Source organism: Anarhichas minor, unplaced genomic scaffold (genome assembly GCF_050575085.1).
Source record: "Anarhichas minor isolate MPS153535 unplaced genomic scaffold, ASM5057508v1 ptg000026l, whole genome shotgun sequence".
In the NCBI taxonomy this organism is placed as follows: Eukaryota; Metazoa; Chordata; class Actinopteri; order Perciformes; family Anarhichadidae; genus Anarhichas; species Anarhichas minor.
The window spans coordinates 8,940,455-8,964,980 of NW_027466472.1; the positions used below are offsets into that span (position 1 = coordinate 8,940,455).

A 24,526-nucleotide genomic window follows, 5' to 3' on the forward strand; every position below is an offset into this window, starting at 1 on the left:
ATTCAATAGCAGCAACATTTGGTGCACAATGCCATTTTTTAAATCTGGTCTTGTCTATTTTTTCTTGAATCGTGGGAAAAAAATGCATTAAGATCATTTCTATTTTCAATACATTTCTGTGTTTAATGGATTTTATTGAAGCTTCAAATCTCAACATCGCAGAAAATCCACATTTTTAATAGTTTTTATCACATTTCATCAATAAAAATTACTCATATGGCAATTCACATCTTAAATCTGTTTTGTCAGAAAAAACGTGCTTACAAAAATAAATTGCGAACACAGTATTTTAGGAAAACATGCTCCGATTGGAAGGTCATACATTGTCTCAACTAATACCCCACAGGTCTGTCATTGTCTGAGTAGCGTTATAATCACACACTAAGGGTTCAGAGTGTTGTATTTGGCGGCAACTAGCGGTGAGGTTGCACATTGCAACCAACTGAAACGTCTCCTGCGAGCCAAGATTGTAGGAGAACTACGTTGGCTGACACAAAAATGTGAATGGCCCTCTTTATAGCCGGTGTTTGGTTTGTCCATTCTGGGCTACTGTAGAAACATTGCAGCCGGCTCTGTGACGAGGAGCTGCTCATTTTAAGGTCTAAACACAAGTATTCTTATTTTCAGGTGATTATACACTAAAGAAAACATACTTGTGAATATTATATTCCATTTCTGCCAATAGATCCCCCAAAATAGTACTTTAAGAGGGAACAGAGTAAAGTAACCGATCTGCAGAGGCTGGTACCGTGCAGACAGAATACATGTGCTTACACATACACATTTATGGCACCAGCATCAAACACACACCAGCCAAAGGCTTTGACTCTCTGCAATGACGGAAAATTAAGAAAATATATTTTATAACAATACAAGCAGTAAATTAAGGCTCACTGGATTAAAATGCACTCACTGCTGGAAGAGACTGGTAATATGACGACAACTTTCTCTTTTTGTCCTTGAGCATAAAAGTGCTTCAAATCATGAAAAATACACGAGTCAACAAATGCCTTAAAAATACCCCGACTGAGGTAAAAGTGACTTGATATAATGGTGGTAAAATCTTGATCGTAATAAAATGACCAACAGGACAGAGGTGAACTTAACATACACACTGCTTCAATATTACTGGAGGGGAGAGTTTCATATACGTTTTGTAATGTCTTTGGTTTTTGGTAAAAATGTATATATAAATATGAGGATATATATAAATATATATGCGCAATAACCCATTTTTGTACTTTCCTCACAATGAAAAATACATCAAAAGACTGTTGTATTTATACTTCAATCATACATGGAAGTATCTTTTGTGCGGTTAAAAAGTATCCCTCTTAGTAGTGTGGTACACTGTACTATATCTGCTGTATTACTAGTATACTATATGTACTTATTTATCACTTCTATGGAAAAATAAGGGGACAAACGGCAAGAGTGAAATTAACAAAAGGGGAAATGAAAGTAGCCTATTTATGACTGAAATAAAGCCCAAAAAAAAGTTTTCCATTCACTTTCTTTTCCCACACACTCACATAGTGCTTTTGTGTTTCACACACTGGTGCTGCGTTCAAATGTCCACGTGATTTTTTTTTTCCCTGAGCCACATTTTCTGTCTCAAGCTGAGGAAGAAGTCCTGACTGAGGGCAGAAGGGTGTCTCACAGCGAGAGGTCAGTACCCGGCTCAGGGGGACGGTCCCAGCCCCTTCTCATTGGTGGCCTCTGAGTCTCCGATGATCTCCCAAGTGGAGGCGGAGTTGCTCATGTGGGTGGGGCTCCGGCCGCTGCCCGACCGCGTCAGGAAGCCAAAGCTGCAGCCGAAAAAGCAGAAAAGACAGGCCTGAGGTCAGATCTGCTGTCAGGGATTACAGCTAAATATAGTCCTGGATTGACGGAGATCTCAGGGCAGTGACAGCGTCAGCAGAGAGAGAGAGAGAGAGAGATGGAAAAAATGCCTAAATCACAGACAATGTCTGCTGTGTTGTTGTTGCTCTTGCTTTGCATTTAATGATGGTTGCAATGCAAAGTGCTTCACTTGTTAGCAATTAACGTATCATTCTTCTTAATAAATGCTCTCTACTTGTTTCTCTTGGGAGACTCTGGGGTGAATTTTATTTTTTTTTTATGTTTCTTTTTTAATTTCAGATCATCTGAAGCCCAAGTGACCATGCAAAATGCAAAACATATATATTAGACTGATTGTGTAAATAAGATTTCCATGCCTGCAAGTTAAACCCTGTAGTCCTTATTCTTCATTAGTTCAAGCGGGTTAACATCCTCTATCTTAATATATGCACATTTCTGAGAAAACAGACTTAATCTAAGGGTAATAACAATCTATCAAAGAAATCTATTTTGTTGATTTTCTGTAATGCTATGCGGTAAGTGAACTCTAAATTGTGTTTTAGCGTTCACATATTAATGAAATAAAACACCGTAAGAACTTAAATTAGTCCGAAGAAAGGCATCATGCTTCAGTTGGTAAAGAGCCTTAAAATGAAGACAGTTCACATCCATCTGAGAACTTTGGTCACATGTCTGGACGTTTCTCCTTCTCCCTCCCATGCCTCAAGCAAACAACATGAAGATAATCCTCCGTGTCAAAGGTACACATTCACTAGATAAATGAAAACATATCCACTGAACCACGTAATGAGGGGCTCTTCTTTGGACACATTACATTACACATTATTATCAAGAGAAGCACACTGTATGCACATCATGTGTGTTTTGGTCATTTTTCCTTTGCTTAATTTAACCCTGTAAAGCCAATGCGTGCAGGGAAACCAACGTCTCTCAAAGCAAAAACATAAGCAGCGACAGATGCTGTTATCGACACATCGTCTCTGATATTTTGCAGACCAGCACTGTGGTGTCCTGAAGTCTGAGCGGTGTAACAGTGTAACATTATAGGGTGGAAGTTGTACTTACAGGTTTCGAATGCGTGACTCAGCTGGTTTGCCGGTGCCGTCCACTTCAGAGCCATCTACTTCTGTCTGCCCGAACAGAGAAGACCTCTCCTCCTCGTCACTGAAGAAGAAGAAGAAAGAAACAAACAGTGATAAAAACCCTTCTGTTGTGAACATATTTCTCCACTGGCCCATTATTTCTGGGTGTGATGTGATGAGTGTTTTTAAGAGAGACCTGCTGCTGGAGTCGTTTGCACCAAAGCCAAGCATCTTTGCCTTAATGAGCTTTCTCCTTTTCTTAATGGCAGAGCGGACGGCTTCTAACAGGAAACCTGGACACCTCTCTTCATTCAGGATCTCCCTGCAGAAACACACAATCATTTTCATTTAAACATAAAAAATGGCAAAACAAGACATGTCCACACACACACACACACACACACACACACAGCAGACCCACCTCTGATAGTAGTTGAGCTCCTCCTGCACCAGGAAGAGGTTGGTTTTGAGCTCGTTCCTCTCAAAAATGATGTCACGCACCTCCTTCTTGGTGAAGCACGGCGGATCGGGATCCTTCTGGTCAACTGACGTCTTTTTCTTGGACTCGCGAGCGGTTTGACTCGACTTGGACTGATGGGAGAACAGAGAGGTCATGCTGACTACAAAACTACTTCAAACTACAGTCAACTACAAACTGTCAAGTCTTGAGCTCGGAGGAAAGACATGATGTTTTTTCCGATTGGAGTAAGTTTGAAAGCAGCTAGTATCTCCGCCAGGAAGATCATGCGATCGGTGGCGTGTGTGTGTGACGGAGAATGAGTGTGCACCTCTGTGTCTGTCCATCTTGTAGTCGACTGCAGCAAACTGCATTATATTTTGGGTGCCCAGTTTCTCGTGGTTGCGGTGAATCACACTTTCTAAAAAAACACGTTTTATTACCTGTTTCGTACTGCTGTTGACTGCCTGCTTACTCCTCACTCACTACTCTAAACCGGTCACTGGCCGGTAGGGGGTGCTTGTGATAACGACCCCCCCCCCCAGACGCTACTCTGCACCCAGAGACAAAGTGAGGGGAAAAACAGTTTGCGCACTGTGATTGTTTTCGGACGATGTGTTTGGCTTACAGCTAACAGCTAATGGAACTACCAGTACACACACTGCCACCACTCAGCCGCAGACAGCGTGGTGAGGTTAGTTTGGTTTTTGGCAAGATTGTATGAAGTGACTTATAGAACGGGTTTGAGCCGACTGCCTGCAGTCCTTGTCGCTTGTTTTAGAGTTAAGAGGGTATAGTTTGTAGTTTGATCAGTAGTACCATTGTTTTTTTATTTACCTTTTTAAATCTTCAGCTCTTTTCCAGAACATTTAAGAATGAGTGAAGCATCAGAATTAGTTAATTGTCCAGATCCATTTTGACTTGAAGTTGATGGATTTTTAATAAAATGTGAATGCATCTCTGAATTCGAGAAGCAAACACACTTTAATACACGTGAGAAGTATTATATTTTTTTCTTTACATGAAATAAAGGACCCATGGATGAAGGGTTTAAGAGTCACGCATACAGGGCTGTTGCTGTTGGTTTTGTCCAGCTGTGTTTGGAGGTTTTCTATCTCTTTGCTTTTCTCCTTCAGGTCGGCCTCCATGTCGGCCTTCCTCTCCACGGTGCTCTTCAGCTGGGCCTGCAGCACGTTCTGCTTGTGTCGCAGCTCCGCGTTCATCTTCATGAAGCGCTCCAACTGCTCCTGGAGCTGCACGCGCACACACACACACACACACACACACACACACACACACACACACAGATAAACTACTTTTAATCATGAGCAGCAGCAAGTTGACAAATTAAACAGGTTAAAAGACAAACAAATAGTTTCCATATTTCCCACCAGGTATAAATATAGTTTAACTCGAAAGTAACAAGCCAGGGCTGAACCAAAAAGACAATCTATCTGCAGTGGGTCAAAATGTCTCCATGCGTGTGATTTGGACCAAAAGTCTGGGGGACGGCGAGGACAAGGAATGAAACCACACAAGTGTAGCATTCATTTTAAGGATGAAAAGAAATTCTAGGCATTCCATTGAGCAAACAGAGAAACTAGTTCAGTTGACCATGAGCTGTTTTTTTTTTTTTTCAGATGTGAGTCAACTGACTGGGAGCAACACACACCCAGTTATGGCTGCTATTTAAATCACGTGATATACGTGCCTTAACACAGAACCATGTGCAAACACTCACACCCACACACACTGTGGCTGTGTGCGTGTGTGTGTGTGTGTGTGTGTGTGTGTGTGTGTGTGTGGGTGAAAACTCTGTCCAGACTTGTGTTGAGTGCAGCTTAATCCTCAGCGGGTAACTATGCAGATAATCTGCACACTCTTCCTCGGACACACTCCTTGTCTTCTAGCGTGTTCATTGGTGGGGTTTACATGATGTCGCTTCTCTTTTGATGCTACATGTGTTACACAGCTATGTAATTATGTAAACATTATTGTTTCTATGAGGAAACCGACCTTTGTAGCCACAGCCATACATATTATAAAAGTGTGTCCAAATCTTATCGGTGTCATGCACGACAGTAAAGGCAACAGCTTTCTTTCTACTTTTATCTTCAGGCTAGAAACCAAGTGAATGCCAGCCGCCATCAGCTGTTTCATCAATTAAATGTAAAAAATGAGTTGCGAGCTGCTGTGCGTGAATGTGTTCATACGCGGAAGCATCGTCGTAAACGTGCGTGTTTGTCTCTCCTTACCGCCTCTGTCTCTTTGGAAATGGTGGTTATCTCCTGGGCTTTTGCCCTCAGCTCATCTCTCTGCTTGTCCACCACCTCCTTCAGCTTCAGCATCACCTCTCGCTCCTGCCGCTGGGTCCGGTCTGCTCACATAAACACACAAACAAAGAGCGTCAGGTAAATAACAGTGGCCCTAAATTTACATCCTTTTTGGGAAGCCTTTTTTTACACTGACTGCTGGCTACAATTCTTGTTATAAATTTAGAGTAAAGATCATCAATTGATGACAAAAGTCAGGAATGGAAAAGGTAGGGTTATGTTGTTACATTATGTAGTTCATTGATGGTTAATAAAGCCTCTTTACTGATCTGTAGAGTTGTGTAATAAACTAATCGTGGGAAATGTGAAAAGTAGAGTGAAGACTGCATACTGGGTATGAAAATATACAATAAAGCTACTTTGATTCCAGCCATACCATTCATGGCAAGATGTTTTTTGTTTGTTTTATTATTTGGATTAACTGACTCTTTAGACATACTGGCGCTGCAGCGTCTTTTAAACCAGATACTGTCGTCCCTTAACACTAAAATCTTGTACATAAACTTAAATAATCGACGGCACATTTGAACTTCAAGTCAGCCGAGTGAAGCAGCCGTCACATTCATAACGTAAAATGAAGGATCACGTTCAACTGCCACATGGTCAAATAAATCATTAATTAAGACGTGGTGATTTTCCTGTCAGTACAAGAAAACAAGAGTCAGCAAAGTGACTCCACCTTCTGGCTCACATTACTGAGAAGAGGTAGGCCTAATTAAATCTTTTCTGTTTCACATTGTCAACTATCAAAAAAAAAAGTATTAAGTAGCTGTCAAATGTAAATGATGTGAACCAACAAGTCATTACTCAGCCAGTTAGCGTGATTGTGATTAAAGAAAAAACATTATGATAACACCACTGTGCCAATTTTGAATCCTATGATTTAATGTTTTTTATGATTTTATGTAAGCACAGCGCTCTTCTGAGTCCTCTCCTGCCTGTGACAACTTCTGATGCTTCACCTCACAAAATAACTGCACTACAAACACAGCAACGACCAGTTTGACGACTTTCAGCCTCAGTGCATATGACTGTTAACCCACTGCTTTGAATCTGCACACGGTGCACAGTCACTGGTGGGGAAGTAGGCCTAGTACTCGTGGAAAGTACAGTTACCACATTTGCATGCTGGAGTAGAAAAACTACGCAGTCAAATGGCCCCAAAGTGGATTTGTTTAGAGAAGAGCTCATGGCAACCCTGGATGAGTGGGAAAAACACCCACGGCTTCACCATTTCCAGTTTTGATCGTCCACTCAACTCTCACAGGTGTAAGAAATCCCCATGATTCCCTCAGGCTTCATGAGATGTTAATGTGCACCTCCATTTTTAGGGTGTGACTTAAACCGTCATGTGAGTATACAAACAATAGGTAGCATGGATGATGTATTTTGGAGCTGATTTGGGAAATAATTTACCCAAATGCCCGGTTTCCAAGCTTATTTAACATTTAACATTACAACCCTGGGACCTATACCTTCCTCTGCATGGCTGCCCTTCAGTCTGCTCTGCAGCTCCTCTTTATCCTCCTGGAGCAGCTGAACCTGGGCCTCCAGCTCCTCACACCTCCGTCTCCACTGCTGCTCCTTCTGCTGCAGCTCCTGCTCGAGAGGATGGAAGACAGACTGTAAAACCATAACCTCAGAGATGTGATACTAAACTTTCACCAAAAAAAAAAAAAAAAAAAAGACCTGATGTAATTGCCCTCTGTGCCGTTAAAATCTCATGAACATGTAAATATTTGTCTTCAGCAAAATAAGTTTTGTCCAAGCGGGTGTGTCAGTTTGTTAAGTGAATACAGATGTTTTTGTTTAAATGATTCCAACAACCACACCCCTTCATTCGCTTTCTGAGTAACGATTATAACCCTGTCTGTCATGCACCGACAATACGGATTCAAGTTTATAGAGTCAGACATGCAGAGGATGAATCAGCACTACTACTACAAGCACAAAGAACAACATCTTTGTTAAGCCTTTAATGGCATGATCAAAGTATTTAAAACAAATCCTTTCTTTTCCTACGCAAGAAACATTTAAAAGATTGGTTGTCACACAGCCCCACAACAATGCGGTTCTTTGGTGTGTTATTTAACCATAACACAGCATGGTACAACGGCATGGCTGCTGCTGTGGCAGTACTGTACCAACTTCCCTCTTTTTCTTTATGTTACTCATGTCAAAGCAGCATTTTACTGCGTGTCTTTTTTTATGTCCCATATGTACTAGTTCAATAATTAATAACACACTTATAACTCTGTAGCATGACTTGTATGCAGCATCGACACCAATATGACTGTTTGTTTACTTTGCAGAATGAGGTGTTACATTTCAGTCGAGGCCATATTGAACCATATGGATTGATTCTGCTTGGGGGCCCCGGGGCAGAATTGAGCAACTGAGGTCCTGCTGACCCCTGATATCACACCTATGTGCATATTACTATTTAAAGTTTCTTTCAACTGAATTTCCACAAACCAGTTAAACTACCTAGTAGCCCACATTGTCCCATTGGTAGTTCAATGTACAACATACAATATGCAAGATAGAATACTTAATGCTATACACAAACTCATAAACATTTTTTTTTTTTTTTATAATAACTGTAGTCTTCTAAATTACACCAAGTGCACCAATTTAATTGAAGCTACTGCTCATGCTGTACTATAATAAACACGTCTGACGTAATGGCTTCCCCTAAGCAAGGCTGTAACGACGGTGTAAACAAGCACACAGACGTCTCTCACCCGTATCTCATGTTTGTCGTTGCCCTCGTCGCTTTCTTTCGCCGCACGTTTCTTCTGCTGCTGCAGCTGCATCGTCTCGAACGTCTTCAGCAGCTCCTCTTCCTTCAGCTTGTGCGCGTGGTTCCTCGAGGCGAAGTTCTCCAGGAGCTCCAGCACTTTCACTATTTTCGGCACCAGACCCGCGACGCTCTCTTTGCCCCCGCCGTCGATGAGCTTCTCCACCTCGGTGCCGATCAGCTTGGCTATTTCATACACGTCGTCCACGGTCAGAGCCGAGAACGTCCGGTGAAAACAGCCCTCCGAGTGTGCTTCGGGTGCCTCCATGTTCGAGTGGCGACCAGCTCACTTCACATGCTCTTAAATCCGGTATCGAAACCGACAGCGACCAGTCAGCGCGACGTGACAGTAAGCCGTTTACAAACGAGTGCAGAAAGTTTAAAGGGAATACATAGTTGAGCCCGCGCTGCAGACACGCCTGAACTTGTCTTGCGTATCTACGAACAACACCTCTTGCATTGTTAATGTTTGCTCAAAATAACACAGCCTACCAAAACAAACAAGAACATCGAGTTCTCGCTGTGAAATACGTAGTACAAGGCTGGACAGTTCTCCTGCAGTCTACTCACTGTAGGATCCTCCTACTTTCCTGACCAATGTAATTAGAGTACACGCACACGCACACGCCTGCCAGGTCGAGCATACTGATGCATGCACCAGAGCGTGAACATTGAATTTCCTCTGTTGATCTGCAGTCACAAATGCTGACCTATGACTGTCAATCACATAAGTAAAATGAAGTCCCACACAGGTTAGACTCCAGTAAAGAGACATCTTTCAATGGCAGGCCCCTATATTCGAGATCCTGGTATCCAGATTGCTACAGTGTGCTTGAGCAGCTCACTGACACCAAACCAAGCGGGTTCACTTGAGGTGGCGTTGACCTCCGGCTTCTCCGAAAAAGGGAAGCAAGCCAAATAAGTTCCACCGCACAGTCAAAATTAACATAAATGCTTCACTTCTCTTCTGGTTACACCGTTTTATTAAGCAATTAGAATAACTGAACATCACAATATCACATGACAAATGTTTATTTAAAAAAAGAAAACCTGTGATCTTTATTTAAACCCAAGCTACAATGTCAGAGGGTGTACAGTACATGGTAACAGGGCTTTACTGGCAAGAAAATACAACTTTCAATTTCATTTCTCTAGAGCAAAGGGGAAATGAGTCTTTACCCTTTTGAAACGATAATTATCAAATATTACCCCAAAGTATTGTGTACTGCAAACTACACTGAAAATGTACTTATGTTTAGATGCATCACAAGCCACACAACGTTGAAAGACTGCATCTTGTTGAAGAAGCTTTACTGTAATAATGGAGGTACGAGAGTGGGGAACAAAAACATTTGTAGAAAATATTTTAAAAAACAAACAAAAACTTTTTTCTAAGAATGTCCCAAAGCCTTTACATCAAAATTTCCAAAACATCACAGTTGCATGTGTTCAATAGAAATATTACAAGGACTCTTCTGGACTGGCTCCACGTGATCGTGGCAGAGCTATCTACAAAATGTGTGGCGAGCAGGACGTCTGCTCTCAGGCGTACATGTCCTCCCGGTCCGCATTATAGATCTCGCCCTCCTGCAGTGAGGCAAAGTTTAGGAAGTGCGAGGGCCGGTGGACTTCATGGTAGAACTCCTTTGGGTTGGCCAGCTGCAGGTCGTACTTCATGTTGGGGTCATGGCGAACACCTGGAAAAAGACAAACAAAATGTTTGTTTTAAAAATCAGATTCTACGACATGCATGACTTTAGTAAAGCAGCTCTGACTTGATAAGCCATTGTTTATAAAGATACAAACAAAAAACTATGGCTACTGACCCATGAAGTTGTAGTTCCAGGAGACCTGCCCAGGCACCATGAAGAAGCCCAGGAAGCGGTCAGAGAGCAGCATCTGCACCCTCTCATAGTGGGACGGCAGGTAGCCTTTAGGGTTGTTGCCCTTGTCTGTGTTCTGCCGGCCCCACTCGTAGCCACTGGGTGTCAGCTTGTAGGCTGTGAGCGTGCACGAGCCGGGGGTGAAGCTGAAAACGGAGGTAAAATACATTAGAGCAACAACTCCTCACTATTAAAAAGCACCAGACAACAACAGCAGGCAAGAAGCAGAGCACAGATGTAGGAGCAAAGCGGCCGGTCCAGATCTGGAATATAGACTTCCAGATTTTACTTTCAACAGTCATGAATCATACCTGCAAGTGATGATGATGGTCTTCTCTCCGTCCCAAGAGGGGTTGTCAGCCATGACCTTTGCATGGGTGGTGACGTCCTGTGGGGACAGCTGGGGCGACTCATTAGGCTGCGTATGTATCCAGCCGAGGGGCTCCATTTCCTGTTTACACAAAGGTAAAAGTTAGAAATTGTCATTTTAAAATCAGTTACAAATCAGCGAATACAACTAACTAGCATCCATCATAAAATGGTAAAGAATGTGCTGGAAGATTCTGTCAAAGTGCACATTTGTCTTACTTTGAGGTATTCGTGACCAGGCAGCTGGTTGGGCAGGTGAACAGTTTGGTGTGTTCCCCACTGTGGCACCATGACGATACAACGGATCTCCTTCACCTGGGGGTTGTCTGGTGGACTGGTGCCATACAGGTAGCCTGCAATCTGGAACAACACAGCGCACATCAGTATCCACAGTTTGTTGCTTTACTTTGCACGGACTTGATGAGAGACCCTCGGGTGGAGAGTTTGTCTATCGACTGCAGTACTATGAACCCTACCTGTGCTCGCAGATCTGAGATGCAGATGAACTTCTTGAGCACGTTCTTGGGCAGGATGTAGGTGTAGCCCGTCTCCTTGATGTCGTCAGATGACACGTAGATGTGGTTGGTTCGGAGGTGGAGGTTGGCAGCGGATATGGCCCTGAGAGGTGAAGCACAAGGAACATTAAAGACAACTGAGACGGGGAAAAAAACATCAGGATTACCTAGTTACCCAAATTACTACAATGGTTATTTTTCCTTGTGGATGATAAACTCATTCCTGGGAGAAGAAATGCCTCAAAACAAATTCAAACCATCAGTCCGCTCACCTGACTCTCCATTCTGTCTTGGAGGAGAAGGTCTGGGTCTCATAGTTAGAGGTGGTGGAGGTGATGATCTCGTCACCGTGCTTGTTGACAGTCCGGGTCTGCGTGGCGGTGAGCTGCGACTGCTCTTTGGTCTGCTTCTCAATCTCGGCGATCTGCTGGCGCTGCTGAGACGGAGCGGAGATCTCCATACCCAGGATGATGTCACGGATCTCAGACTGGGTCAGTGAGGCCACGTTCACACTGGACGAAGGCAAGGGAAGCATTGATTACTAGACACAAGTTTAGCTTTAGTTCTGTGAAGTTACTGAACAGAACATTTGGATACAAAACTATCTGAGCAACATACTGTATTTATTTCAGGCAAATATTCAGTCCATGAAGTGAGACTCACTTGTTCTTTTTGCCGTAATCTGCCAGAATGAGATCTTTGAGCTGCACTTCCACCTTGATCCACTCCTCGTCAGTGAGCGTGGGCCAGATGTGATGAGGCTCTGTGATGGTGGTCTTGTCAGGTTTCAGGATCACTTTGGCGCGGTCGTTGTTGACGTGGAGCGCCCTCAGGATCAGGATGAGTCGAGAGAAGGCCTAGAGAGTGAGACAGAACACAAAACACAAACTATTTACACAGGGGATAAGTTGATGTGCACCCCAATGAGGGAAATCAGCTCAGGTATACAATACAGTATGACAGCTATAGACTCGGTATGATAGAGTGATACTCACTGTGTAAGACGAGATGGTCTTGAGCCAGTCGTCGTAGAGGTTGAACAGCACCATCTGAGGCTCTGTGGCCTTCAGGATCAGGTCTCCAAACTTCTCCACCTTCAGACAGGCCTGGAAGGGCAGCTGCAACTCGGAGCCTTTGATCACGATGTTGGGGAAGTCAAGCAAGTGGACCTGCACAGAGAGAAGAATGGCATTAGATCTGGAAAGGAGTCATTTAACTTCCAGAAATTACACAGAGATGACCCCTCAAGGCTTGTAATTATTAGAGTTATTAGCATGAAAGAGTCTCACCTCCAGAGGGTCCAGCATGCCCTTCCTGGTTACAATGATCTGTTTGGGCTGCTCTTCCACGGGGAGGGAGCGAATCAGGGCAGCCACTTCTTCAGCTGTCTTCCATTTGGCCAGCTGCAGAGATAAAGCAAGAAGGAAGTTAGAATCTAATAAAGGAATGAGCAACTTCATGCATCTGTCTAGTCTCACACAGAGGGGGTAGGAAGGTGTTTCTGAGTGAGTCTGTGTCACTGAGTTGAGTACTTTAGGGTCGTACCTGTCCCAGACGTTTCTGTCCGGCCCACACAGATGTGTGAATGATCTTGAGGAAAAGCTGACCAGTCCTGGGGTTGAAGATGAAAATAGCTCCATTGATGGGCTTCGTGGTCAAGTTACCCTCAAAGGTCTGTTGAGATAGACAGAGAATAAATGTGACTAAATTCAGAGGATACATTTAAATATTGCAAAAGAAACATATTCAGACACTTAATTTAAAACAGTAAGAGGGAGTCATTTCAAAACGAATAGTGCTCTGTTTGGGGGGGGGGGGGGGGGGGGGGGCATTCCGCCTCACCTTGTGGATGGTGACTCTGTACACGTTGGTGTCGTCTACAAACCAGATGATCTGGTTGGAGAAGAGTTCGCCATAGTTCTGTGAGGACAGGTAGGGCTCAGTGGGCTCGGAGGAGTACAGCTGCAGACCTTTGCGGATGCGCTCCCTGAGCACGTACAGGGCCGGGTTGGCCTTCATGATCTTGGCCATGGCCTGCTGGATCAGAGGCTTGCTTCCAGGGAACCAGTTACCATAAGCACTGTGGAGGAGACAAGACAACGAGTTAAACACTACATTTAGATTTTTCATTGATTTGACCTCTGTTGAGGACTTCATGGAGGTCAGAGTACACTGACCCAACAACACCATATGAACAGATTTACTATTGATAAAAAAAAGTTGGGAAGCTAGTGTGAATGCCAAGTGGATGCCAAAATTCAGGCAACGCTGTGAAGCATTTGCCATACATACTAGATATTTGTACACATCTATAACATTTCCTTTTACATCAATCATTAAAGATCTGCCATCATGCTGGTCATGTACCTGTGGAGGTTGTAAGCCAGGTCGATGGCAATGAGCACCCCGGTGGGGGAGGGGTAGATGCTCATGTTGTCGGTGGTGTAGTCCAGGAACTTGGCCCTGGCGTAGCGCTCGATGTCATGCGAGTCATAGTCACCCCAACGCAGCTGGATGTCGATCCAGTACTTCTGTGTGGTGGTGCTGTCCATCACGTCCCTGTAGGAGGAGGTGCACATTTTAATGCATAGAAGATAAAGGACCTTTAAAATTCTTCCATTATGAGTTTACAAAAAGCCTTGGAAAGATTGGAAAGTCATACTTTGAGTCAGCCAGCAGAGACGGTCTGGAGACGTTCCACTTGTAGGATGCAAAGAGGAGGATGTCTGCACACGAGGAGTTCATCTTGTACGACTTCCTGGGGTGGATGGTCTCCTTCTGCACCGTCTCAATCTCAAGAGCATCCAGCTCTTGATCAAACACCTGAAAACAAAAAGGGAAAAATAAGTTATAAGCATTGTGGGAAGAACAATCCCAAAGCAAGTGAAAACTCATTTTAAGAACAAACTTCAGCGTGATACACTTTACACTTCTGTGAAAACCTCCATTAAGGAGGTAAAAAGTCATAAAAACCTACCTGACAGAGATCCATGACAACGCTCTCATGAATCTTCTGCCACAAGTGAGCCCTGAAGATCTGAATGAGGGAGATCTTCAGTGTTGGGATCTTGCCGTGCATGAAGATTCCTGTCAAGTCAAGTTGCACCTGGAAACCCACGTACACCTAAAGACAGAGGACAGAAAACGTGAGCCAAGACAGACAACTTTAAACCATTTAGACAGTTCTTCATGACTTTGTTCTTCAGGAACCGTGATACATTTACAAATGTACAAATTGTACTAACGTTAGCTCTGTTGATGGTGGGGGACCACCAAAGTGTGAAGCGACGGTTGGGGATTTGGTTCAGACCAGACCGCTGGGCATTGGTCAGCTTCTTCCATTTCATGGACTCCTCAAAGCCACTGGCCTTTTCCCTAAAGTCCAGAAATTGAGACAATTGATGCTTTTTAGTGAAGGAATAAAACAACTTGAAAAACAAGCTCCAGGGATATAAGTGTTATGGGAGGAAAATAGAAAACACACAAAGTACAGCAAGTTTTTCAGGTAACACACATTTAAGTTGTTTGAGCCCTAAATGGATCAAATTATTTTTTCTATTAAACTCTGGTACTATAAGCATTCTTAGTATCAAGGTGTTCTCACCAGAAGAGACCCTCCCAGGTGGGGAAGTAAGTGCCTTTGAAGAGCGTGTGTTCCAGGATGCCCTCCACACCACCCAGGGCCTGGATCATGTCTGTGCGGTAGTTGTTCAGGTTCCACAGTTTGCCGTCGTGCCTCTGGTGAGTCCACCAGAACGGATTCTGCTTCAGCACCTGCACTCATTCAAGACAGAGACGTCAATAGATGTATGTTGGTGTCAAAATGCAACTTATCAGTATATTAAAGTCAGTATTTTAACATGCAAATTGAAATAATTAAACTCAAAAAAACTGATCCCTGGTTCATCCTTCAACCCATCAGTGGTGTCTCCATCATACCTGGTACTGTTTGAAATCGGTCCTGACTCTCCAGCCTTTGTCATAGGCCAGTGTGTGTCTGTCCTTCTGGAAGAGTGTGTTGATACGGGGGATTCCTCTGTCCCACGAGTCCTCCAAATCTTCCAGTGTCAGACGCCTGAAACACAGCAAACACCACAGTTATTTTCCTTGTCAAATTTCAGCTCACATTTGTGAGAATAAATACTGTTAGATCAGTGCAGAACAGCAGATCCTATGAATCCATCAAATGTCATTGATAAGCTGATCTGACTAAGACAATACCTGTTCTGGGCGATGGCCTCCTGTCTTTTGAGGGCGTACTCGGCCCAAACCCTCTGGGAGTCGATGAACTCGCTCTCCCATGGCTGAATGTAACGATACAAGTTAGGAATCAGCTGGTCTTCCTCGTGGCTCATTCCGGACCTGAAGTGGGTGATACCCACATCTGTCTGCTTGGACCACCTGGAAGAGAGAAAGAGGCATTAAAGTCCAGTTTTCTAAGATAATTTACTGCCCAGAGATCAAGACGACGGCAGCCTGCATGCTGACTTACCGAAGGTCCGACTGTGGAATAAGCACGTGGCCCATGGACAGCATGCCGAGGCCGCCCAACTCTTTGGGAGTGTAGAAGACTACAGGAGGGAAGCGGCTCGGCATTTTGGAGTTCAGGCCGATCTTGATACGCGTCTGGATCTTGTTCTCACACTTCACCAGCAGGTCCAGGAGCTCCTGGGTGTTGACCACAGCCTCGCGGAAGTACGTCATCAGACCGATCAGAGCCGTGTTCCATTTGTTCACAATCTGGAGGTAAAGAGAGTACGTACTGAACTATTCTGACACGGTAATTATCACTTTTCCTTTCTTAAACCTCACGTGTTACACGCTCTCGTCCTTTGGGAGAAGGCTTTTAGCTGACCTTGGTGAATGTGGTGGATCCAGAGGCCATCAGGATCTGACGCACTCTGTTGTGGAAGCGCTGCATCGATTCATCATCCACACGCAGGAAACACTGCGCTGTCCTCTCTTTGGTTACCTACACATGACAATACAACCCAGAGAACTTAGAAACAGGAATGTGATCATGCCCACTTTAAGACGGATAGTGTCAGTACTGTAATGTATCGGATCAGTACTCCGTATCGGCCGATATCCAAAGCCCAGGTATCGGATTGGTACATCCCTTGCCAACATTAACAGATGCTTATATCTTGGGCATCGATTCCTCACCTCGTTCTGCAGGTTCCACACACCATCCTTGTGAGTAAACTCCTCGTAGCTGGTGCGGCACTTCGGCAAGATGCGGCACTCAAAGCCACACATGTTGAAGAGCAGGTTGGGGTTGTCTTTGCTGTAGACCGAAACAAAGCTGTTCTCCCACTGGACAGTAGTCACTGATCTGGGCAGGCGGTTCTTGATGTCCCAGAACACAGCACGTCCCCTGAGAAGAATAAGATCAGAAAAAGTTATTAGTCTCCAAATCTGGTAATTCATTTAATAAGATACTGCTAGTTTAAGAGGTGGAACTCACAGGTTGACATCGTGCTTCATCAGTCTCATGCGGGCATCGCGGGGCCAGCACTTCTTGTTGTTATAACCCACTATGTTCTCATTGTTGGGGTCCGGGTGCTCCGTCAGGTACCTTTGAATCAGGTCTCTGGCCTCATCAGCAGAGAACCTGGTGGACCCACGAAAAAGCCACAACTTAGAATTTATCCCCGATAACCTCCTTTTTCCTGTTCATAAATCTGTACCGTTTGGCAGAAAGCCATACACTAACTAAAATAATTTAAAAAGAAAGGCAGTTTGTAAAACATATGCTGTCCATCAGAGCTTGTGTTGCCAAAAAGCAATATGTCCATTAGTCGTTAGAATCATTTCTCACCTGAAGAAGATGTGGATGCGGTCGATGTAGCGGCAGTACAGTCTGATTGGGTGGGCACTCTCCGTGGGCGTGTCTTGGAAGCTGAGGAAGTCGTTGGGCATCTGCGGTGGGCCGGCCATCTCACTGGCGCGGTGCAGGCCCAGCACCAGCAGGTCCATCACCAGGCCGTAGTACTGTACAATGAACGAGGCAAACTGGAGCCCCCTGATGATGCCGTAGGAGTTGGTGTGGTTCATATCCTAGAAGGACACGAGTCAATAAGGAAAAGCGTAAGTTCAGGCACAAGGAAGTACATAACTGCATGCATGTATGTACATACGAGGGAGTGCGTTTACCTTGTAGTTGATGACCACGTTGTTCTTGGCTGTCATGTAATCAGCGATGTTGTGGTCAACAATGAGACGCAGCAGCCTGTTGAGCAGAGTCAGATCGATCTTCTCGTACATCTTCTCATAGCGGGACTCCAGCATCACGTTGCACTCTCCCTCTGTCGTCTCCCACACGTCCTGCAAGTTGTTGATGCCTGAGGAGCATTAACAAAAAGATCAGGTTTGACTTTTGGCCCTGTTAACAGAATGGGAGTTATCAGATGAGATCTTATTAACAGTTTAGTTCCACCTAAAGGCATACTGGGGCTTTACATAATATGATCAGACTCTAAACAGTAAACACTATTGTTGGTTCTGACCTTGGCACCACTTGTAGACCAGGAGTGGTGGTGGTTCAGTGTCGGCAGGTTTGATCCAGGGCGGGAAGAGGCGTCTCTTGTCCGCCTCGTACCACAGGTACTGGTCAAGGTAGGCGTCTGTGATCTTCTCCAGGGGCTCTACGTCATACACGGGCACCAGGTGACTGTACAAGTCCATGAACTCGATACCCACCTGCAAAGAAAACGTAGTTCTTAGACTGACGGGAATCAAATATGATGTGTAAAACACATTAACAGCATCACGTCTGGGTCCTTACCTCTTTGAAGGCTCTCTGGGTGAGCAGGTGACGTTTGATCCTGGACAAGGCCTCGTGAGGATTGTCGTAAGCCTGCTCAATGAGCCCCAGCTCCTCCCTCTGACTCTGGTTCAGACGAGACTTCACACTAGAGGACGCAGAAACACAAACGATTAAGTAGAAAACAATATTCTGGCATTTACTGACGACGTTGTTCATGTTGTAATTTTTACCTGTACGCCTCCTTGAGCCTCTCCAAGGCCAGGATGAGCAGCTTGGTGTCATGTTTGTAGGACAGCGGAGGGAAAGGGATGGGCGAGAACCGCCGACTCTCCAGCCAGTGAACAGTGGTGGTGTAAATGGCCACCGCCTCTTCAGCTGTGATGTAGGGGCCATCCTGTAGGCAGGACAAATACACTTCATTCAAAATATGGCAAAATGCAATGAACCGAGGCTTCAGTATGCATTTATTGAGTTATTTAAAAAACATGTGGGCGATTAGAACAGCGTAATGTAACGAAGAATGTAGGTCAAATTAAGCAATATCTGAACGGTGAGGAGCCAACTGCTGCTGCAGCCAGAGATAATAAAAACACCATTCATTTTAATATTCCTCTAGTTCTTACGCACAGGCAAGCAGACCAATGCAAGTGCGCCTTTGTAAGAGGACTTCCACTGAAATATAACTCAAAATTGATTTTATAATGTAACATTTACAAATACAAAACTACAGCTTTTTATTCGATGGAAATTTCCTTTTTGAGGCATTTCTTTCGGTGCGTTACCTTCAGGTAGTTGTGCTGTCTCTCCTGCTCCGCTTTCAGGTACAGACGAGTCAGCCTCCCCAGGTTCTTCTTGCACACCGTCTTGTCCACAGTGGCTCCACGGCGGATTCGCTCACGGTTGTAGTGGGCAGTGTTGGTCCACCAGTCAGCTTTAGCCTTCACGTAGCGCAGGATCATGTTCTCGATGGGAGTGGGCAGGCCTGGCACCTGTAATGAAAGTCAAGACAAATCCCTAATTCAAACAAAGCAGTGCTTTAAGGATTCTGTGATTAATCATTGTCTATTAATAACAATTCATGCGCTCTCCGCTACAGTGGAAGTGATCTCTCTCAAGCACTGACCTTCCAGGGGATGTTGGCCTTCCAGCACCTCCAGGACTCACTGAGGTGCTGCAGGATGGTTCTGGCCTTGTTCTGTTTGATGCCCTCGGGCATCATGTCCAAGATGTCATGCATCACAGCGGCACGCAACTCCAGGTCAAAGTGAGACTCCACGCGCTGTTTGGTGACCGTCTTGGCTACGCCCTTAGAGTGACGTCCTGTTGGGGCAATTGGAAACAGTTGTTGCTTAAATGTTTTTTTAGTTCCTGCAGATGCAAACCTCTGAGCATCATTCAATTTTAGTTCTGAAATACAAGTGGCCACCACAAGAACATGTGACAGGGTATATGCATACCTTCAAACTGCCTGGCGAGCAGATTTCCCAGCCACCTCTCCAACAGTGGAGTGATTCCCCTCATGAAGAACAGCCACACTCTCCAGCCGGGAGCCCAGAAGCCACAGCCTGGACCCTTGCCCACCGGACCCTGTTCAACAAAAAAAGAGATAATCATGATCTAAACGTACGGCGGCAAGCTAAAATAATGTTGTATAGTTTGTGGAAACGCTTTCTATCGACACCAGACATAATATCTCAAATACACAAACAATTGGCAGATGATGTATACTGGTTGTTTACTTACAGTGTTGAACCGGTAGTAGATGAGATGCTTCAGATCTTTGCACATCCGGATTTGTCTCATCAGCTTGTACTTGTAGCGGTACATGCCGGTCAGCTGACCCACATGGGCGAAGATGTACTGCAGCCCATCAGACAACTACAACACAGAGGCAAAGTTCTGGGATTAGTCAAGTGAGAATTTTGTAAGAAAAGGCCTGAGGGGGAAGCCTCCGAGTGTGAGACGAAGGAAATGTGCCGCTTTAATGACACGAGTCCATGTTGGGACCAGACGAGTGTGCTGCAGGTTAAAATGTGTTGCTGAACTAACCTGAAAAGCATCAACATTTCCCAGTCTGTACTGCACGTGGCTGTCCACCACCAGCTTGCTGAGACGCAGCACCTCTCGGCACAAGTGAAAGGCGTTTCCGAATCGGGACTTCTTTCTTTCCTGGGGGACGGAAACAAGAACACAGTTGTAACTCAACCATGGACACAGTAAGGCCCTTTTAACAATAAAACAAAACTTCAAACCAAAAGGATAACAATAATATTCTAAGTTCAGAGCATCGTTTAACCTGCATTCTTATAGTTTTTTTTTACAACAACAGACGGCTCTGTCCTGGAGATTGTACCTTTGTGGTCAGTGTCTTGACAGGCTTCAGGTTGAAGTTGTAGTCGAGATGCAGGTAGTTGAGGTTCTTACGGTGGATGAGCAGATTGAGCATGTTGTAACCCTGTCTGCACACCTGCAGACCCACCTCCACCCAGTCCAGCTTGGTGGACTGAAAGAACTTGGTGGCCTTGAAGGAGCGGAACAGATACCTGAAAAACAACAGATTTAAAATTGAACAGAAGAAAACTTATTGAAACAGATTCAATTAGAAAGACGGGTTAAAATCAAATCAAAATTAAGTGTCCCAAGGATGCTCACCTCTTCTTCTGGGCTTTGGGTGGTCTGTGTTTGAGAGCATTGAGCACATAGTACTTCAGCAGTTTCTGGTATGAAACACGTACTTTCACCGGCTGTCCTGCAGGGCAGTGCTCACGGTACCTGAAGGACAAATTAACAACTTACATTTAGAATTTCTCAAAAAGTATAATTTTACATCTGAATGAGATGCACAAAGCCGACCCATCGGTGTTCAATCTGTGAATGACACGTTTAGTCTCTTTCGAACACGTTGGTAGTTTGCTCACCAGTTCTTGATCAGGGGGATATCTATGGCGCGCCTCGTGCGCCCAGATCGGAGGTTGAAGGGTCTCGGTGCCCACAGCAGAGCGATGCCGTTTGCAGTGTTGTCTGTGTAGAGCGGGGTCTCCTTGAGGAAGGGCTCCGCATACTCCGGAAGCTCAAACTCCTCATCTTCATCAGGCAGAGGCTCCTGACTCTGTGGGTTCAGGAAAGTACAATGAGAATTTAAGAGCGAGTTATAGAATATTGACTTTTAAAAAGAACAGCTGAATGTAAGGAAATGGGATGTTAAAGAGTTTTACCCCAAATCAATTTTAACTTGAAATATTTAGAATCAATATCTGAATGGTGACGGGTCAACTGCTACTGCAGCAACTAAAAGTCACCATTCATTTCAATATTCCTCCAGTTCTTACGCACAGGCAAGCAGACCAATGCAAGTGCGCCTTTGTAGGAGGACTTTATTCAAAGCAAGAAAGTATTATCCATCTTTTCAGAGCTGCCAAAGGCAGACGGTGGAGAATCAGCCACAGTCATCTACACTTACCTTGACAGAATGTCTGTGTGAAATGGGGTTGATCAGCGGGTCAAAGTAGAACGCTGGGAGATCTGGATCCTCCGTCTTGATGAACACCACGTTGGGTGTATGATACCTGCGAGGGTAAAGTCATGAGCATCTAATTTCTGATCTGAATATTTTTTATTTAAATTTAATTAATGGTCAATGAGCAGCAACTTAAAGACAGAACTCATTCATTCATTGATTTCTTACCAGGTGAGGTGGACATGGTGCGGCAGGTTGTTGTACAGGTAGGGGAAGGCTATTTTGTACTCAGTCCTGATAGGCTGTCGGATGATAATCTTGTTGATGTCATTGAACTCATTCCAGTCTTCATCCCTGCAGGAGACAGAGGATCAGCTACGACACAAAGCATCTAGCATCTACTTACTAGTTTTGTTTGGGGTGAAACGGATTACCACTTAAAAAATTACATGAAACACGCATCTTCTAAATGCTGAATTAAGAAAGTGTGTATGCCAAGTGCCCTCCACTATGCAATAAAATGAATAGTGTAAAGTCTGTAGGTCAATAATTTATTAAAGGCGAGAGGTCCTTACTGGAGGTTGATGTCCCTAACCAGTGGCTCAAACTTCGGCCCCCCGGGGATGGCCATGTTCAAGGCCTTGGAAGTGAAGAAGGCCTTGAGGTCAAACAGGTAGAAGTAGTTGAAATCCACCAGGTCCGTGAGCAGCTGATTGGCCAGGCGGTACAGTGTGGACATCATGGGCAGTGTGAACTGCCAGCGACGGTAGGTGGTGCCATTCACAAACCTGAAGAGGACACAAATGAATTATTGTTTGATTCTGCTAGATACACATCAGCTGAATATGTCAAACTTAAAATGTTTGTCTGAAAAGAGTGACGCGATGGCTTACTTCGCAGTGTCTTTGAGGGGTTGGTGCTCATAGAGCCACTCTGCAACTGAAGAGTCCTCCTCAGAGTCCAGCTCCATCTGGATTGCCTCCAGTGGTTCCACATCTAGGATGTTGTCAGCGTAGTCCAGCGGCGGCTCCTCGTCATCAAATGGTGGAAAGCGCATCCGCTTGAAGTGCCGACGGTCACGCTTCTCACGCCGCATCATGATCCACATGGTGCTGGGAGGAGGGTCAGATATAACAAAGATTAGATATATAAATGAGTATAATATACTTGATGTGTACTTTTCAAACATGTAAGCATCGTTTACTACGAACACGATAACAAACGCATCACCCAACATCACATTCTCTCTTACCCCCACTGGGCGATGTAGACTGGCTCGATGACCCAGGGGATTTCATTCACAAAGGAAATAGCTCCAGTGATGTGGTAGAGGACCGGCACATCTCTGATCTGCTCCCAGGGCATAGGCATATTTTCCAGCAGCTTCAGCACAGCATGGGGCATGTACTTGAGGGCACTGTTCAACAAAAAAAGATACAGAATGAGCTGTGGCAGTGGTGATGGATATTCTTTTAGCAAAGGATCATTAAGTAAACCAATAAATTGTGCATAAATAATCAGTTTTAAGCTTACAACTACTTAAGGTACCTCTGAAAAAGTTGCATTTAGAATTGTAAACTGATAAGTTCACTATGGTGTGAATCATATTTACCCGAGGTACACCCTCTTGTCATGGCGAAACTTTCTATTAGTCATGTCTCCATGGTCCCTGATGATCTTGCGGACATGTTCAGGTGGCATGTCCTCCTTCTGAGCATCCACAAAGCCAAACTTTCTCTTTTCTGAGTAGCGCTTTGCCTGCAAGTGCTGCCATTTTCTTGCTGTAGAGTTGGAGGAAATTTAAAACAAAAATGACAAAATTATTCACGTGCACTTGCGATATAACGTGGTAGTTTTTAACCTTTCTGGGAATATGCTGCATTGAGTGAAAGCCAAACATACCTTTCTCTTGCAGTTTTTCCTCAGACATGTAGTCCGGGACAGGCACAGGAGGGGGCACACCTGGAGGCATCCCTGGAGGGACCCCTCTGTAGGGGAAGGTGGCTGCCATGGCGCCTCACTACTAATAACAAAAACAACGAATTTCAATTTACAATGTGTTGTCCGTGTGTAGTTTTTATGTTATCAATGAGTGGGGTTACACGTTTGAATTTAAAAATCACATTTACATGATTACACAACAGCCAAAATGATGGAAAACTCCATTACACAGAGTACTCTAGGTCAGTTAGTCTAACGGTAAAAAAAAAAAAGCATGCAAAGTTTGAGAAATCACTACATTTAAATGAATCTTGTTAATTAAAAACAAGTTATACAATTAAACTATTGCACATTATGTTATCCAAGTAAAACTAGCATTACCATTCATCTGGTTAGCCTGCTAGCTTAACAACATGGCTTCCGTACGGCACAACGTTGTGCAAACCTGTTAGATCACTAGACTTGGCTTATTTTAAGTTCGGTAAACTTCACAGTACAAAATGCAATCAAAGTAGTATTTACAACACGATACACAAGCAGTTCACAGAAAAACTCAAGTGGACGTTGGCCCTCTAAAGTCAGTTGTTAGTTAGGCCAAGCGTGGGTGAAGCGGTAAGCTAGTGCTAACACTAGCATAGTAGCTATCGGCTGAACGTGAACAAAAACGAAAACGCGTACAGCACCACGCACCTTCACTCCCGGTGGGATTTATCAACGTTGAAGACAGCCGCGTTCCACACACACAATCGGCTACCACAACATTTCTCTTTCCAAAGTTGTATCGTCCTTTTTTCCGATTCACCGTTGTGTTGATTTGTCTTCTTAAAAACCGCACGACGGACGGACGATGGCGGCCACACTATGAACGCAGTTCACTGGAAGTCACAGAAAATCGGTACGTCGGATATAAGTACGTCACACAACTAAATGGTTGAGGCTCTACGTCGAAAACATACGCAAACGTTAGACAAGCGCAATTTTCCAAAGTACCCGGATGACTCGGTTTCCGGTGCACCACTGCCCCCTGTAGCGTTGGGATGTGAACTACAGGCTCTCA

General features: G+C 44.4%; 2 protein-coding genes across 3 annotated transcripts; both read right to left on the bottom strand.

The window, feature by feature from the left end:
- Window positions 1–96: 96 nt before the first annotated feature.
- Window positions 97–9,102, bottom strand: rilp (Rab interacting lysosomal protein). The gene is made up of 8 exons (XM_076100583.1): window positions 8,480–9,102; window positions 7,211–7,334; window positions 5,658–5,779; window positions 4,470–4,655; window positions 3,367–3,536; window positions 3,142–3,267; window positions 2,929–3,027; window positions 97–1,808 (listed from the first exon to the last, which is right to left on the bottom strand). Exons 1-8 carry the CDS (start codon window positions 8,801–8,803, stop codon window positions 1,682–1,684), a joined length of 1,278 nt encoding a protein of 425 aa, XP_075956698.1. The 5' UTR covers window positions 8,804–9,102; the 3' UTR covers window positions 97–1,681.
- Window positions 9,103–9,551: 449 nt separating this feature from the next.
- Window positions 9,552–24,339, bottom strand: prpf8 (pre-mRNA processing factor 8). Of its 2 annotated transcripts, none has more exons than XM_076100575.1 (43): window positions 24,160–24,339; window positions 23,431–23,548; window positions 23,141–23,309; window positions 22,781–22,945; window positions 22,422–22,640; window positions 22,104–22,316; window positions 21,757–21,882; window positions 21,532–21,637; window positions 20,990–21,180; window positions 20,724–20,843; window positions 20,425–20,614; window positions 20,121–20,240; window positions 19,815–19,949; window positions 19,529–19,658; window positions 19,195–19,391; window positions 18,854–19,060; window positions 18,302–18,465; window positions 18,090–18,216; window positions 17,812–18,004; window positions 17,459–17,646; window positions 17,124–17,362; window positions 16,770–16,916; window positions 16,469–16,679; window positions 16,158–16,274; window positions 15,795–16,042; window positions 15,524–15,703; window positions 15,242–15,377; window positions 14,907–15,076; window positions 14,548–14,677; window positions 14,280–14,426; window positions 13,965–14,125; window positions 13,670–13,861; window positions 13,145–13,382; window positions 12,848–12,976; window positions 12,592–12,705; window positions 12,298–12,471; window positions 11,966–12,159; window positions 11,575–11,814; window positions 11,264–11,405; window positions 11,007–11,147; window positions 10,730–10,869; window positions 10,362–10,564; window positions 9,552–10,232 (listed from the first exon to the last, which is right to left on the bottom strand). In XM_076100575.1, exons 2-43 carry the CDS (start codon window positions 23,537–23,539, stop codon window positions 10,078–10,080), a joined length of 7,017 nt encoding a protein of 2,338 aa, XP_075956690.1. In that variant the 5' UTR covers window positions 23,540–23,548; window positions 24,160–24,339; the 3' UTR covers window positions 9,552–10,077. The 2 variants fall into 2 exon arrangements, with proteins under 2 accessions (XP_075956690.1, XP_075956687.1); XM_076100572.1 differs by having other exon boundaries at window positions 23,431–23,551.
- Window positions 24,340–24,526: the final 187 nt, after the last annotated feature.